This window comes from Primulina tabacum, chromosome 18 (genome assembly GCF_025594145.1).
Source record: "Primulina tabacum isolate GXHZ01 chromosome 18, ASM2559414v2, whole genome shotgun sequence".
Lineage (NCBI taxonomy): Eukaryota > Viridiplantae > Streptophyta > Magnoliopsida > Lamiales > Gesneriaceae > Primulina > Primulina tabacum.
The window spans coordinates 1,668,161-1,683,402 of record NC_134567.1 but is presented as its reverse complement, the minus strand read 5'-3'; the positions used below and the strand labels follow the sequence as shown (position 1 = coordinate 1,683,402).

Below are 15,242 nucleotides of genomic sequence, written 5' to 3'. Positions count from 1 at the left end.
TTGCTCTTGTTAGATTGTTTTGGGTGCGTGTGGTTCCATTGAGCTATGGGGACGTAGAATGGTTTGGACCAGGGGCTAGAGACATGTCTTTGGGTCCTAGAAAGGGGCTGGTGTGAGCCAAGGCTCGAGACAAAGGTTGTGACAGCCGCTGGTGCGCGAGGGAGCCGCTACGCGCAAGAAGGTGTGTTTTGTACGCTACTGATGCGAGAGATGTAGGGCCTTGGGAGTCTAGTATGTGTCCAAAAGGGCCAGATCATGGTATTTTTTTGGGTCTAGGGAAGAGGTCTAGGGCCTGGTTCAGGGTCGTTTTGAGTAGTGGTCTGTTCGGGGTCTTAATTTGTCCGTACGTGTCAAAATATGGACGAAATGGACCTATGTTAAAATTGTGAGTTTCGGTTTTGGCTGGGTTTGGGAAGCTCCAGTAGCTTAAATTGGGTATTAGGATGTTAATAAAGGTCTTGTCTTGGGTTGGTTTGAGTTGGAGGGATATTTTGGTCATTTGTTTAATCGAAAACGCAAAAACGATGGGAAACAAGTCATCCGCTAAGCGAATTGAGTCGTTTTTGAAACGTTGGTCCTAAGATTGAATTTGCAGCAAGCTACTAGATATTTTCGATGTTTTTAAGGTTTTGAAATCGAGTCGTTCTCGTTGAGTCGAAGTTGGGGTCGTCCGAGTACGTATAGCGTTGAAACATGTGCGATCGGTTCGAGGAAAGTCGAGGGTGGTTTGCAACTTCCTAAAAAAATTTCACATCATATAAAATGTTATTTTTAAAAGTTTTAAAGTATATTCATAATATATGCTATTTTTAGAAGTTTTAACGTATTTGCATGTATATGCTATTTTTAGCAATCTCGACGTATACGAATGATACGAGACATTTTTGGAAATTTTAAAGAATACGGAAAGTTATTACAGTTTTATAAAATATTAAAGAAAAGGAAAATATTTTTGAAAAATGTGAATTGTTCATGACGTAAAAGTAGTAAGAGATCTGTTGAAAACGGGAATGGTGAACTTGCAATGAAAAGTGAGTGAACTGTTGAAAACGGTAGCGTGAATCTCAATAATAATGGATCCGTTGAAGAAGTGAACGGTGAAGTTGGTGGGATCGTCGAAAAAGTGGACGTTGAACCTAGCGGCCTAGTACTATGGTTTATAGATTGATCAATTGACTGAATGTTGTCACTATCGAGGATCTGACTTTACAAAAATAAAATTATAATTTTAAATGGAAAAGTTCATAAATAAGCATAGTTTTAAAAGTTGCATATTTTTTAAGATTTCGAGGTTGCATGACAAAACTATTTTTAGTAAATGTATTTTTACGCATGTGATTGTATAAGTATGTATTTGCTATATCAGGTTTGAGCATGCCGAGTCTTTAGACTCACTAGGTTTAAATGGTTGCAGACGATGATAATGTTGAGTCGTGAGGTATGGAGTATCGAGTCATCGGGAGACGCAATGCATACCCGAGGACATAGAAATTCCGCATATGCTTAAAGATTTTGATGACTTTATGGATTATTGCTTTTATTTACAGACTGATTGGATGCTAGAATTTATTGAGTTGAATTTTAGACTTTTATTGCTTTATTTACTTATTTCGTAGCAATGTGTGAATTAAATGAATTTAGAAGTAGGATTGTTTCAAAATGTGTTTGTTTCAAGGAATGCCACCTTCTTGGAAAAAGGAGTTTTTATTAGATATAAAAGACAGGATGATAGAACTCGATGAGATACGAGAACCACCCACTACACAAGTAGTAGAATCCACATCCCGACATCCAATCAAAGAAACACAAGCTCCTAAGAGATCCGAAAGGATCTCAAGGCCGCCTAATAGGTTGAGTCTGATTCTTGAAGAGGGCCAACGTGAGCTCGTTCCTGGATGCGATCCAAGAAATTTCAAGGAAGCATTGTCTGATGCCGATTCTCTAAATGGCTTGAAGTCATGCAGTCCGAGATGGACTTCATGTATTCGAACCAGTTGTGGACTTTAGTAGACCCACCTAAGAGAATTGTTCTCATAGGATGCAAATGTATTCGCAAGAGGAAACATGGAGAGGATGGGAAGGTGGTGACCTTCAAAGCTAGAATGGTAACAAAATGATATACTTAAAGGCAAGGTATTGATTATAAGAAAAAATTTCTCCAGTTGCAATGTTCAATTCCATTAGGATTCTGATAGCCATAGCAGTATGGTATGACTATGAAATATGGCAGATGGATATGAAGACAACATTCCTTAATGGGGATATTAAGGAAGAAATTTATATGTCTCAACCTGAAGGATTCACATCAGTAGAAAGTGAGCATAAAGTATGCAAACTTCAAAGATCCATTTATGGACTCAAGCAGGCATCGAGGAGCTGGAACCTCAGATTTGACAGCACTATCAAAGAGTTTGATTTTGTCAAGAATCTCGAGGAACCTTGAGTAAACAAGAAGGTTAGTGGGAGTGCAGTAACATTCCTAGTACTTTATGTTGATAACATACTACTCATTGGGAATGATGTAGGGATGTTGCGGTCAACAAAAGTATGGTTAGCTGGTAAGTTTTCCATGAAGGATATGAGTGAAGCATCATATGTATTTGGAATACAGATCTATAGGGATAGATCAAGGAGGATGCTAGGGCTCACCCAATCCACACACATCGATACAATACTGGGTAGATTTTCTATGGAGGAGACCAAGAGAGGATATCTTCCAATGTCTCATGGTGTGACTCTATCCAAGTCTATATGCCCTAAGACTGATGAAAAGATAGAAACCATAAGCCGCCTTCCATATGCGCAACCCATAGGCAGTATAATGTATGGTATGATATCTACTCGACTTGATATTGCATATGCACTGAGTGTTGCAATCCGATATCACTCGAATCCCGGTCCACTGCATTGGAAAGCAGTGAAGGACATTCTTAAGTGCTTGAAAAGAACTAAGAATTTGTTCTTGGCATATGAGAGTGGATAACTAAAATTGGAAGGCTACACTGATTCTAGCTTTGAAACTTCTACTGCTTAAAATACAACTAAAAATTGTTTTTTTGGTAAGCTAATTTTCGAAAATATATTTCAAGGCATGCATGCAATAGCAGCTGCAAATCACACATTTGAAAATAAAAAAAACCCCCTACTGGTAACAATACTGAAGTTAAAAATATGTCAAGTCATCAAACTCTAGACAGTCGTTAAAAATAAATCAAATAAGAACCTTGCGAAAATCCTGATAACCATCAACATATCTACTTCTAATTAAAAGTGTGAATAATTATTCACACCAACAATTGTGAATTTACACTTTCACCCTTAATTCATCTTATGTGTTCCCCCTAAATTGTGAATTTAAACTTTCACCCTTATTATTTTAAGACAACACACCATTTCCCATGCGCTCCTTCCATCACACCCCCATTTTCCCTTTCTGTTTCTTCTTTCCTTGCACCAAACTCCTACGTTATTTCATTTCGCCTCTCACAATATGATTCCAAACAAATACAATTAATTACTTTTGATTATCTATACCGGCTATTTACCGTTCGTGGTGGAAAAGCATTGTTCACCTTGAATTGTTGCATTCCAGTGACGATATCTTACCGGTATGGATTCCAAGCTTTTTATGCTATTTTGTTGCTTACCTGTTTTTGGATCTTGATAAGTAGTACTTTATTTCCTTCTACCCATAACTGATTTATTTTAATTGATTTGGCAACTCCACTTTCCTCATCAATCAATTCCAATTCGCTCATCCATAAAAAGGTTCAGCATGGGCCGAACACCTTCACTTACCTCATCCAAAAGTTTTGCATGTAACATTTTGCTCAAGACGTATTTAGTTTTTTTTTTGGGAAAAATATTTCATTTTCGTATCATCATTTTAAAATTGTAACATTTTGCATTTCTCTCCTCACTTATGTAACGAAGTAGCTAATGGGTTCACACAAACCAATCTCCTCTTACTCCATGTTTGTCACTATTGTGATACGATATAATATTCCAAAATTATTTTATCAACAGGTTATTCGAAGGTGATAGCTCCAAGGCTATTGCGAATATGCCGTCAGAATCAAACTACCAAGGTATAATTTTTCTTTATAGTCTACTATGAGCCTCATCGATCACATAAAATAATTAGTTACCTCGTGTTTTATACTTGATGTCGTCAACTGTATTAATATTAAAGCCATTTGCAGCAAGTGTCGCAAAAGACATAATAAGGACTGAGAACACATCAGAGCCAAGAAAGAAAAGGAAAGAAAGAGGTTCCAAGTCAAGCGGGTTTTCCAAACTTTTTTTAATCATTGTTTTGCACATTGTGATAAATTGTTATATTATATTGTAAAAAAATAAGATAACTACTTATCTTTATTTTTGTTATTATCATTTTTTACTTTATCTTGTCAAAATTATTTTATGGAAAAAAATATTACACTCGTATTAACATTTCTATGCAGTTCCATTTTCGATGTGCAAGTTTGAAATGGGACGAAAATCTATCTTCTACCTCTTCATTTTTACTATTATTATTTTTTAATTCTATGATAAATATCAACCATATAATTTATTTTCCTTTATTTATTCTATGAAAAGGGTATTATCTGATGATGATAGCTCTATGCTTGCCGATGACGTGCAAAAAAAACAAGTGTCTCAAGGTATATTTTTATGATAAGTCTCATATATAGAAAAATTTTCCGTTACATTGTTTTACAAAATCATGCAGCTGACTATAATATTTACATATATATTTCCGGAAAATACTTCAGACAAAGACAAGTCGGTGTCCAAACATTCAGATTTGCTGCTTCAAACATGTTCTCAAAATATTAAGAATGCATTAGAGCCAACGAAAAAAAGAAAAGAGAAAGATAATGTCACGTTACTCACAGCTGTTAAACATCAAGGTACATGCAATAATTAATTATCATTCATGCCCTGATGAATCCGCTACCAAATATATTTATACATTCTTAAGTTTTCTGGAATTATCATATAATTATATTTTTTCCCTTGCCCATTACATGTAGGAACAATAGAATTACGTGAAATAAATTCAATGCTCGTGTGTCATCACTGCGGGGCAAAAAAATTTGAATTTGAGAGCCCCACTTTCTGCTGTGATAATGGAAAAATTAGATTAGCAGCCACAACCATTCCACATGAATTATTTTTACTATTTACCGACACACAATCTCAAGAAGCAGAGGATTTTCGAAAAAGAATCAAAGTGTATAACAGTATATTTTCATTCACTTCATTTGGTGTTAAAATGGATATTAATCTTGCTTCTTCGAGACGTGGAATCTACACATTTAGAGTGTTAGGACAGGTATTCCATACACTCCCACCTTTAACTCCTCATGAAGGAAACCTGTCTCATTTCCAACTGTATTTTGGGATAGCTGCAACGAATTGACTAATAGGATGGGTGTATTCGACAATGTTGATATTTGTGAAGATACTATGAAGCTATTGATTGATGTCATGAAAAAAGTTGTATAGTGTAGAATTATTGAATCGAATAAATGATTTTCCCTCTATTGAAGATGTAACACTTCAAATATGCAAGAATGCGGAAGTAGATCAGCATTGCTACAACAATTCTACAGCTGATCAAGTTGCTGCTATTTGGGTAGAGGGAAATAGTCCTAACATTCTATATGATAGGGACATATTACTTCATGGGACTGATGGGCATAAACACACAATAAAAAATTATTTTGGTTGTTATGATCCCCTGCAATATCCACTTCTTTTTTCCAAATGGAGAAAATGGATGGCACCAGAACATTCCGAAATTTAAGGATGTGAGTATTGTTCTCCAGTCACATCATGTAATTGTGAATCCATCAGATTTTTCCTCCGTGGAATCTATTCTTCGAACGGAGCAGAGAGGTATTTTTCTCAAATTTCCCATAAAATTTTTATCATTGTACTTGTTTTAGTTTTTTATCGAGGAAGTTTTACGGTCACTATAGAATTACTTACAATTTTTTGAAGGGAATCTTTGTTCAACCTTATATTTGAATTTTAATTGTGGTTTTCTAAATTTGATATTTTTCCATGCTCATAGATTTTTTATACACAGATTTTAAAAGCACGTTTACTATCTTTACAGCTATTAGAAGTTATAACAACATGATGGTTTCTTGCCGAGAGTACTATTGTTACAAATTTCAGATAAGGAATCAGAACCTATCTGTTCTTTTATATGCGAGAAGGTTGTTGCAACAATATGCAGTTGATATGTACATCAAACTTGAAACGACACGCTTGGATTATTGCAGAAACAATCAAGCTGAATTGAGATCTGACTATCATCAAGGCATTGTGGATAGCGTCACTTGTGGAGAGACAAGATGAAGTGAAATTGGAAAAAGAATTGTTCTTCCAGCATCATTCATTGGAGGTCCAAGAGACATGCAAAAAAGATATTTAGATGTAATGGCATTGGTAAGAAGGTTTGGAAAACCGGATATTTTTATAACAATGACTTGTAATCCAAAGTGGAAAGAAGTTACAGATAACTTGATGGGTAGTCAAAAACCTCGGGATCGTCTCGATTTGACAGCTAGAGTTTTTTGAGCAAAGGTCCAAGACTTGAAAAAAGAAATAATTCATAAAGCAATATTTGGACTGGTTGCAGCTTATGTTTACGTAGTTGAATTCCAAAAAAGAGGTTTGCCCCATATCCACATGTTGATAATCTTGAAGCAATCATATAAGATAAATAGTGCTGATCAATTCGACGATTATGTTTCGACTGAATTACCTAACAAAGAGGAAAATCCAAGGTTATTTGACCTTGTAATGCATCATATGATGCATGGACCTTGTGGATATTTGAATATAACAAACTCTTACATGATTGCCGGACAATGTAAGGGTCATTATCCACGAAAGTTTTGTGAAAAAGCCGTTCAAGGGGAAGATGGCTATGCTATTTACATAAGAAGAAACAATGGCCGAACAATAGATATAAGAAGAGATAAATTAAATAATCAGTGGGTTGTTCCCTACAATCCTTACCTTCTTTTGAGATATGATTGCCACATAAATGTTGAAATTTGTTCAGGCTTGACTGCAGTTAAATATAAATTACAAGTATATTTACAAAGGTCATGACAAAATTGCCGTACACATTGCGTCAGGAAATGGAACCCGTACTATAGATGAAATAAGAAAGTTCCAAGATGCAAGATGGGTATCCGCACAAGAAGCATTGTGGAGAATTTTTGAGTTTGACCTAAATGAAATGTCTCCAGCAGTTATAATTTAGCACTACATTTGCCAAATAAACATTGTGTGACGTTCTGGAAAAATCAAAGTTTGGATTATGTTTTGCGACAAGATTACAACTCGAAAACAATATTAACTGAATTTTTTCATACTTGCTCAGTTAGCACAAAGGCAGTAACATTGTTGTATACTGAGTTTCCTGAATATTATGTTTGGGATAACCAAAGAAAATGCTGGGACGAAAGGAAGAAAAGAAAAGTTATTGGTCGCGTAAATGCAGCAAATCCCAACGAAGGAGAAAGGTATTATTTGAGACTTCTACTAAATCATGTAAGAGGACCCACTTCTTTTGACTATTTGCTAATAGTTAATGGAAATCATTGCGTTACTTTCAAAGAATCAGCACAAAAAAGGGGATTACTTGAATCTGACCAAAGTACTTTTGAATGTTTGAACGAAGCTGTTACCTTCCAAATGCCACATGCTTTGCGAAGATTATTTGCAACAATTTTAGTGTATTGTGAACCAGCTGACGTGAGATTGTTATGGGATTCATACTTAGAAGCAATGTCCGAGGATTACCAGAAAGAGTTTAGCCAAAACAAAGAGTTAATAGTATCAAAAACACTTCAAAGTATAAAAATAATTTTGGAAAGCATGGGAAAACACATTGGTGCTTTTGATCTCCCACAAATATCTCTCGACATGAATCAATGCAATAAACCATTTTTCAAAGAGATAGAAGAAGAAACGTCAATACAAATCTCAGAAGATGATCATTTGGCTTAGTTCAAGTTGAATAATGCCCAACATGAAGCATTTCAAAAAATTCTGGAATGTGTAAACCAGGGAAATGGTGGCTTGTTTTTTTGTGAACGGACCTGGAGGAACTGGAAAGACATTTTTATATAGACCACTGCTTGCAGAAGTCAGAAAAAAGAAAATGATTGCTCTAGCTACAGCAACTTCAGGAGTTGCAGCTTCAATATTACCAGGTGGACGAACGGCTTATTCCCGATTTAAAATTCCAATTGATTTACATGAGGAGAGTTACTGCACAATAGAAAAACAAAGTGGTCTTGCAGAATTGTTACGGCACACTCATTTAATTATTTGGATGAAGCACCAATGGCAAAAAAGACAGCAATCGAAGCATTAGATCGAAATCTACAAGATATAACTGGAATTGAGAAGTACTTTTGGTGGAAAAGTGGTTGTTCTATGTGGGGATTTTATGCAAGTTTTGCCAGTAATTCCAGAAGGCTACAATCCAAGAAACAATCAATGCAAGTTTGGTGAAATCTTATTTATTCTCGGAAATGACAGAACTAAATTTGTTTGAGAATATGAGAGCAAAAACAGATCCCATTTTTTGCGAATATTTGCTTCGTATTGTTAATGGAACTGAAGCTATCAATAATGAAGGTAATGTTAAGATTCTTGATGACATGCTCATAAAATTTGACGACGATGGCGAAGAGACCTCAGAGCAAAATTGATCAATGAAATCTTTCCAGAATTGGAAAAAAATTGTCATTCAGCTACTTATATTACTAATCGAGCAATTCTTGCATCAAAGAATGAGTACGTGGATCGCCTAAATGAGAAAATTATTCAGATGTTTCCTGGCGAATCTCGAGTATTTACAAGCTTCGCTGAGGCAATTGATGATTCTCATAATTTTTATCCCCGAGAATTTTTAAATTCATTAACCCCGAATGGAATGCCTCCTCATCGCTTGGTCTTGAAAAATAATTGCACTGTTATGTTGCTACGAAATCTAGAACCTTCAGATGGTTTGTGCAACGGGACTAGAATGGTTTGCAGATCATTTGAAAACAATGTTATTTATGCAGAAATCACTATTGGTCAACACACTGGCAAACAAGTATTCATTCCTCGAATTCCATTATCTCCTGCTGAAAATGAAGGATATCCTTTTCAGTTTCGAAGAAAACAGTTCCCAATCAGACTTTGTTTTGCAATGACAATTAATAAAGCTCAAGGTCAAACAATACCTACTGTTGGAGTATACTTGCCTCACCGTGTTTTTTCTCATGGACAATTCGAGGGAAACTACAAAAGTCTTGATTCGACTGGATGCAATCCGAGAAACTGATGACACTCGAACGAAAAATGTTGTCTACAAGGAGATTCTAGACAGAAATTTGTAATTTATGGGTTGCTTTAATAATGTTTTTGGGAATCATATAACTTGACAAATTTTTTTTGCCAATAAAACATTTTTTTATATTCTAATTATGTACTAGCAACAAAGCCAGAGACTTTTCTTGCTAGAGTTGAATGTTTGGATCGTAAGTTTTTTGCTTTATTGTGGTGCTTAAGTTTGTTATGCACTTATTCTATCTTGTGCTTGCTTAATCTGATTGGTTTTTGGGTACGGGCAGAAATGGGGTTGTTAAATGGATGTTGAAGGTGATTGCCCATTACGAGTTCATTGTCATGAATCGTGTTTTAACTGTGTTATACTATGACATATTTCTGTCCAGCCCTTGTTTTAGAAAGATAACCCATGGATCAGGTAAATGGCTGCTGTCAATTGTTTTTCTACAGCTACAAAACCGAAGGATACTCAAGTGCCTCTTCTGTTAAACCTTGAAGTACGTTTCTTGATGTGCATTTCGCTTTTTTAGTATGTTCGGGACGAATGTACTTGTGGAAAATTATTCCATCTGTTAGAGCCTAATTTGATAATGCCTAAAAATGTGGACAATCCAGTGTGGTTTCTACCGTTACTAGATATCTTAAATATGTTAATGATAGGTGTCGTAGTTATATTCAGTATTGTTTTGTGGTTATTAAATGCATTTGTTAGCATATGTATACGGTATACATTTATACTCAAGTCGTGTATGTATGTGTATTACCTTGTCAAGCTCATCATTTTTCACATTATCTTCGTCTAATCCTTTATTGTGGCTCATCTATGGTGATAATGACTGGATTTTATTTGGATGACTTTTAGGTGGAAGAATCCAAGTATGTTTTCGAGGCAAAGACGATACAGAGAGGGGAGCTATCGGTGCTCTAGACACTTTAATGGAGGGTGAATCTCATAACACCACTCTCATTCTTTGACCACATTGTGAGGAGATTTGGATTGATCACCAATTTACACACCAAGTTCTTGAGGAGCTGTGAAGTAAACATATATTATTGTCAGCATAACGGATGATTGGTCTGTGAATTAATTAAGTGAATGAGTCGATATAAGACCATGATTCTAAGCTGAATTTCCAGGATTTTCTGTCATATATTTTCAATTACATATTTGTTTGCAAAATGTAGGTTTGTGCATTTTCTTCCTTCTGTCATTGTTGTTGTAACAATGAAGTATGTTATAAGAGAGGTCCAGCCTTCTGTTGCCCCAAAATACGAAAACCAACTCGTGAGACCGTGTTAAAACTGGCATGTTATGTTTATCTTTTCGCTTTTTGTTCATATTCTGAATTCTGTCATCTATTAGCATCTTGTCAGTTATTGTAACCAAAATTTGAAGTTTCACAGATTCTTGATTGTGAAATCAGGATCGTCACAAGACAATATATCTTAATCCCTTACAGTTATGTGAGGCAAGCAAGAATTTATTATTGCCTCAAAATATATAGCCCCGAAATCTTATAAACGTCTATACGAGTGAGAAAAAAATTGTTAAACTAAATTAACCGGTGAAATTGAGTTACTTTGGAAGCTTGATGCCTTACATTATAAGGTTCTTTTTTTAAAAAAAAATTACACACACCCAATTGAAATTACATGCAACCAAAATATCATAATTTCTTTTTTTTTTTTTTTTTTGAAAAAATTAGACTACGTAGTTGAAAGTAAAAATACATGTCTTTTCAATAAATAAAATAATTTAAATTTCCATTGGCAAATTAATTTTGTTTATATTCTGTTCCAAAGGGCTAATATTTTTGACCCATTATTATCCTATCATTGTCTTGAGACTTTATAAACGTGCGTCTTCTCAACCTCAAAACTCTCGCATCTTTTCATTTCTTCCCCTTACTGTCGGCCGCTTTCGTGTTGTCTTCTACGCCAATCCATCACTGCGTGCATCATATTATTTGCCGATATCAAACCCTCATCAATGTCTAGTTTTTAGACCGACACGAAAAAAATGGAAATGGAAAATTCTGTTATATTGTTCCTATCAATTCACTTGAAGCATACCAGAAAAATGTCATAATTAAAGTAATGGTTCTTCGACAATGAAATCAAACATCCACAAGACAAGGTTCAACAACGATCCGGAAGATGATATTCATGGATGAAGAAGTGAGTTGTATGCCAAAAAATTCATGCTAAAAAATTACTATGCCACTCTCCCTACAAAATTGTTCTGTCTTTTGTTTATATGCAAAATTTACAGAAAAATATCATATTCTAATTATTGGTCGTATTATCTTCTAATACTGATTTTCTTGTGCTTTTTGATTGAAGGGTACATTGATTCATGGTATAATGTTTTCAAACATAATTCAACTACTTGAAGATCAAATGAGGATCAACAAGACTTATATTATCGAGGACCCGATTGTACAACCGATAAAACAAAAAGTACCCAAATGTGAATAAAAACATTGAATCGCTGCTACAACTCTTTTACATTTATAAGGAAAATGATATATTTGTTTTAACGTCTGACCCGTTTTGTACAGATGTTATTGGAATTCTGATGAAAGTTCGACAAGTTAATCGTTTTGAGAGAAAAGACAAGCTCAGCTTTGGTTATAGAAGAGAAGTAATTCTCATTAACACAATGTAAGTTCGTAAAATAAAATCACCTAATTAGACATTTATTTCAATATCTTGTTTCTTGCAGGCTACAAACTATCACAATAAACTTATGGGATGATCTCGCACTGAATGAAGGACAACTTCTGAAAGAAAATTGTATTAAAAACTCAATTGTGTCCTTCTGCAATCTTAAAATGAGTACATATCATGGTAATTTCATAAAATATTTATAATTTACTTGTGTTTTATTCATGAATAATTTGGACCATCATCTTCTTAATAAACCAGGATTTCCTCAGTTGCAGTCAACATTTACAACGGGAATGCTGCAAAACCCAAAATGTAACGAAACAGAAAGAATAAACTTTATGGTACGTACAGTACAAGATCCTCATTTCTTTTTGCATTAAGAGTTATTTTCTACTATTAAACAAATTTATTTGGCATAGGTTGTAACATATTGTCGGAAAACAAAGTTTGAATAGACTATGGATGGCAAAATCAATCAAAGAATGTGAGGAAATCAAACTAGAGCAATTGATGGATAAGAAAATTACTTTGAAGCAGGTATAAGCAATATTACAACTAGGTATATGCTTTCCAAAATAAATTTACATAAGATGATGTTACTAAATATAATATAGTTATATAATTAAATATGTACATGTAAATGATATTATGTAATACACATAAATATTAAAGTTTTACTCTTTTCTCACAGGACATGCATTACTGGTTTAAGGCAACTGTATCTGAGATTGAGAATAAATCAATACCATGATATGAAGCTTGTGCCAGTTGTCTCAAAGCAACCACCAAAACAACGAAAGGAATAAGTTGTGCAAATTGCACAAAACAACATGTTCAAAGTATGCAAGGTATGAATCATATTCTCATATGTTGTAGTGATGTTAAAAAATTCTACTGATACTTTGATGCCACGTGAATTTCAATAGGTATCGTTTAACGATGACAGTGTGAGATAATGACACATCAGCAAGACTTACATTATTTGAAGATGTTGCCTCAGATTTTATTGGTTGCTCAATGAATGAATATATTGAATTACTCGATAAGGTATACATAATTGTAATTGAAATTCCTATTGTCAAGTTTCCAAATGCTTATTATTAAACTTCCAATTCAAACTATATAATAACAGGAACTGGATGAGAAAAAATTTCCTTTGATCTTGACAACTTAATCAAAGAAGAGCATGTGTTTCTTTTCAAGATGGATCAAGAAATTGTTAAACAGAAAAAGGAACTATCTATAGTAGTGGAAGGCTTCCAGAGGTCGTTCTTAGATTGCAAAGGAAATGATGGCAGCCAGTTTCCAGGATCGCAAAAGGAAAAAAAAAGATTCACCAAAAACTACAACTATATTAGATGACGTACAAATATCAAAGCATGCAAAAGATGGAAGTTTTGAAATCGATGTTGACAAGAAAATTGTTGCATTTACTCAAGAAGAAGACGTGTATTGAAGCAGAATTTAAAGTGATCAGCTTGAAAAAAATCTATATCGATAGTGATTAGCTTATAAGAGGAAAAATATAGAATAGTTCTTAATTATTTGGCATCAGTAGTATTATATGAATGCTCTCTTTTAAACAAATTTGGTGTATTTTCACATTAGTAGTATTACATCGATTATTCTATACAAAAATATTGGTTTTTTTCATCTGTATTTCTTCTTATATTACTCACATGCAACGCACGTGCTTTTTCCAAGTAAAAATGAAAGAGTATGAAAATATCCATTATCTCTCCTAACTCACAAACATGATGTGCGAAAAATATGGTCCTCGGGTTAGCGTGCACACATCCAGTTCCACCTGCTCAGTCGTCGGCACCTCCATGCTCTTCGTCAATATTCTAACTTGCATCATTCACACTTAATGAGTCTAAAAACTCAACACACCTGTAACGTTATAACAAGTATATATACATAACATGAAATAATGAAAAGTACGGTAATTAAAATACATTTCATGATCTTAAAAGCATGAACTTAAACATATCGTATCAAAGCATAACGTGTCAAAACATGTCTCATCATATCATCGTATACATGTTCATTTTCTTTATTTTAATTTCGTTCATTAGTTGTGACTTTCGTATCATCGTATTAGTCGATGGATCCATCTACGTATAACCTTGATACCCGGCGGCGGAGACATCAGCGACAGTATTACCCATCCACTGAGCTTTGGCCTTACATGTCATCGTATTCGTGTTCGTATTAGTCACAACCAACTCTCATCCTTCAAAACATGTCAACATATTCATCACTTATAAAATCATGCGTATACGGTGTCGTTGCATATGCAAAGAAACCGAGGTCTCATCAAAGATCCAAACTTATACTGCGGAAGTTCCACATAATCATGGAGATTGTGAGAAGAAGAGACATATCGGTAGAGAGAGTCGCATCCGCAGATAACGTTGCTGATCCATTGATGAAGCCCCAGTCAGGATCATTGTTTGAGAAGCATCGCGAAGCAATGGGCCTAAGATTTATGGTTATTTCGCTATAGGGCAAGTGGGAGATTGTTAGAGTAGATGCCCGGAAAGTCAACTTGTGGTTCGTGCTTTATTGACTCTAATGTAAAACAATCTTTATTTTAATAATATTTTACGATTTTATTCGATCATGACATTATACTTTGTCTATATACCCATGCAAGCTGCATAGATAAAGTCCTTGAATATACAATAGGTACCATGAGGTATGCGTTGCAACGTAAGATCATGAAACCCATTAGGAAGTTCATCGTATATTCTAAACAGGTTCCTAGCCAAATCATCCGCCTAAAATAAGGATAAAGGTCTCTCGAGCTCGAGAATAGGTCTGTAATGTATACGCCATGTTTCATTGGCAAGGGCATGGAGATGTCCATTCACACGGATGGGTGATCTTATGATGATGCACTGAACAACCATCCCTCAAACTGTACAAATGGTTCTCACTTATCGAGTGGAATAGTCCGCAGTTATAGTTGTACACTATTAGTCCTTTGGCCCGGGACAATTTAGGGGCTATACGTACTAGTATGCACTTTAATCCATTTACCGACTCCATCGAGGTTCATCAGGTGACGAGATTAGGTGTAGTTTTGAAATACGTAGGAACAAATGCATTGTAGTCGAGGATTCACCATTCTCCTACGGGTGAAGATATCCTATGTGATCTGATGAAAAAATAGTGCAAGGATTCTCTGACCATAG

The 15,242-nt window shown here is 34.8% G+C and overlaps 1 protein-coding gene across 3 annotated transcripts; it reads left to right on the top strand.

The window, feature by feature from the left end:
- The first annotated feature begins 3,961 nt into the window (after positions 1-3,961).
- LOC142532858 (uncharacterized) lies at positions 3,962-12,424 on the top strand. 3 transcript variants are annotated; one of them, XM_075639378.1, is made up of 7 exons: positions 3,962-4,088; positions 4,203-4,287; positions 4,600-4,664; positions 4,733-4,913; positions 11,934-12,036; positions 12,098-12,222; positions 12,312-12,424. In XM_075639378.1, the coding sequence occupies exons 3-7, from the start codon at positions 4,611-4,613 to the stop codon at positions 12,356-12,358; spliced, it is 510 nt and encodes a 169-aa protein (XP_075495493.1). In that variant the 5' UTR covers positions 3,962-4,088; positions 4,203-4,287; positions 4,600-4,610; the 3' UTR covers positions 12,359-12,424. The 3 variants fall into 3 exon arrangements, 1 of the variants encoding a protein (XP_075495493.1); XR_012816630.1 differs by lacking the exons at positions 3,962-4,088; positions 4,203-4,287; positions 4,600-4,664; positions 4,733-4,913 and adding an exon at positions 11,421-11,550 and having other exon boundaries at positions 12,301-12,392; XR_012816629.1 differs by lacking the exons at positions 3,962-4,088; positions 4,203-4,287; positions 4,600-4,664; positions 4,733-4,913 and adding an exon at positions 11,421-11,550 and having other exon boundaries at positions 11,934-12,222; positions 12,301-12,392.
- The last annotated feature ends 2,818 nt before the right edge of the window (positions 12,425-15,242 follow it).

Excerpts from the sequence above, each read along its gene's own strand:
- LOC142532858 (XM_075639378.1), top strand. The coding sequence starts at position 4,611 with ATGATGATAGCTCTATGCTTGCCGATGACGTGCAAAAAAAACAAGTGT. Across the intron at positions 4,665-4,732 it reads AAAAAAACAAGTGTCTCAAG|CTGACTATAATATTTACATA; the intron begins GTATATTTTTAT and ends AAAATCATGCAG. Across the intron at positions 4,914-11,933 it reads CACAGCTGTTAAACATCAAG|ATGTTATTGGAATTCTGATG; the intron begins GTACATGCAATA and ends CGTTTTGTACAG.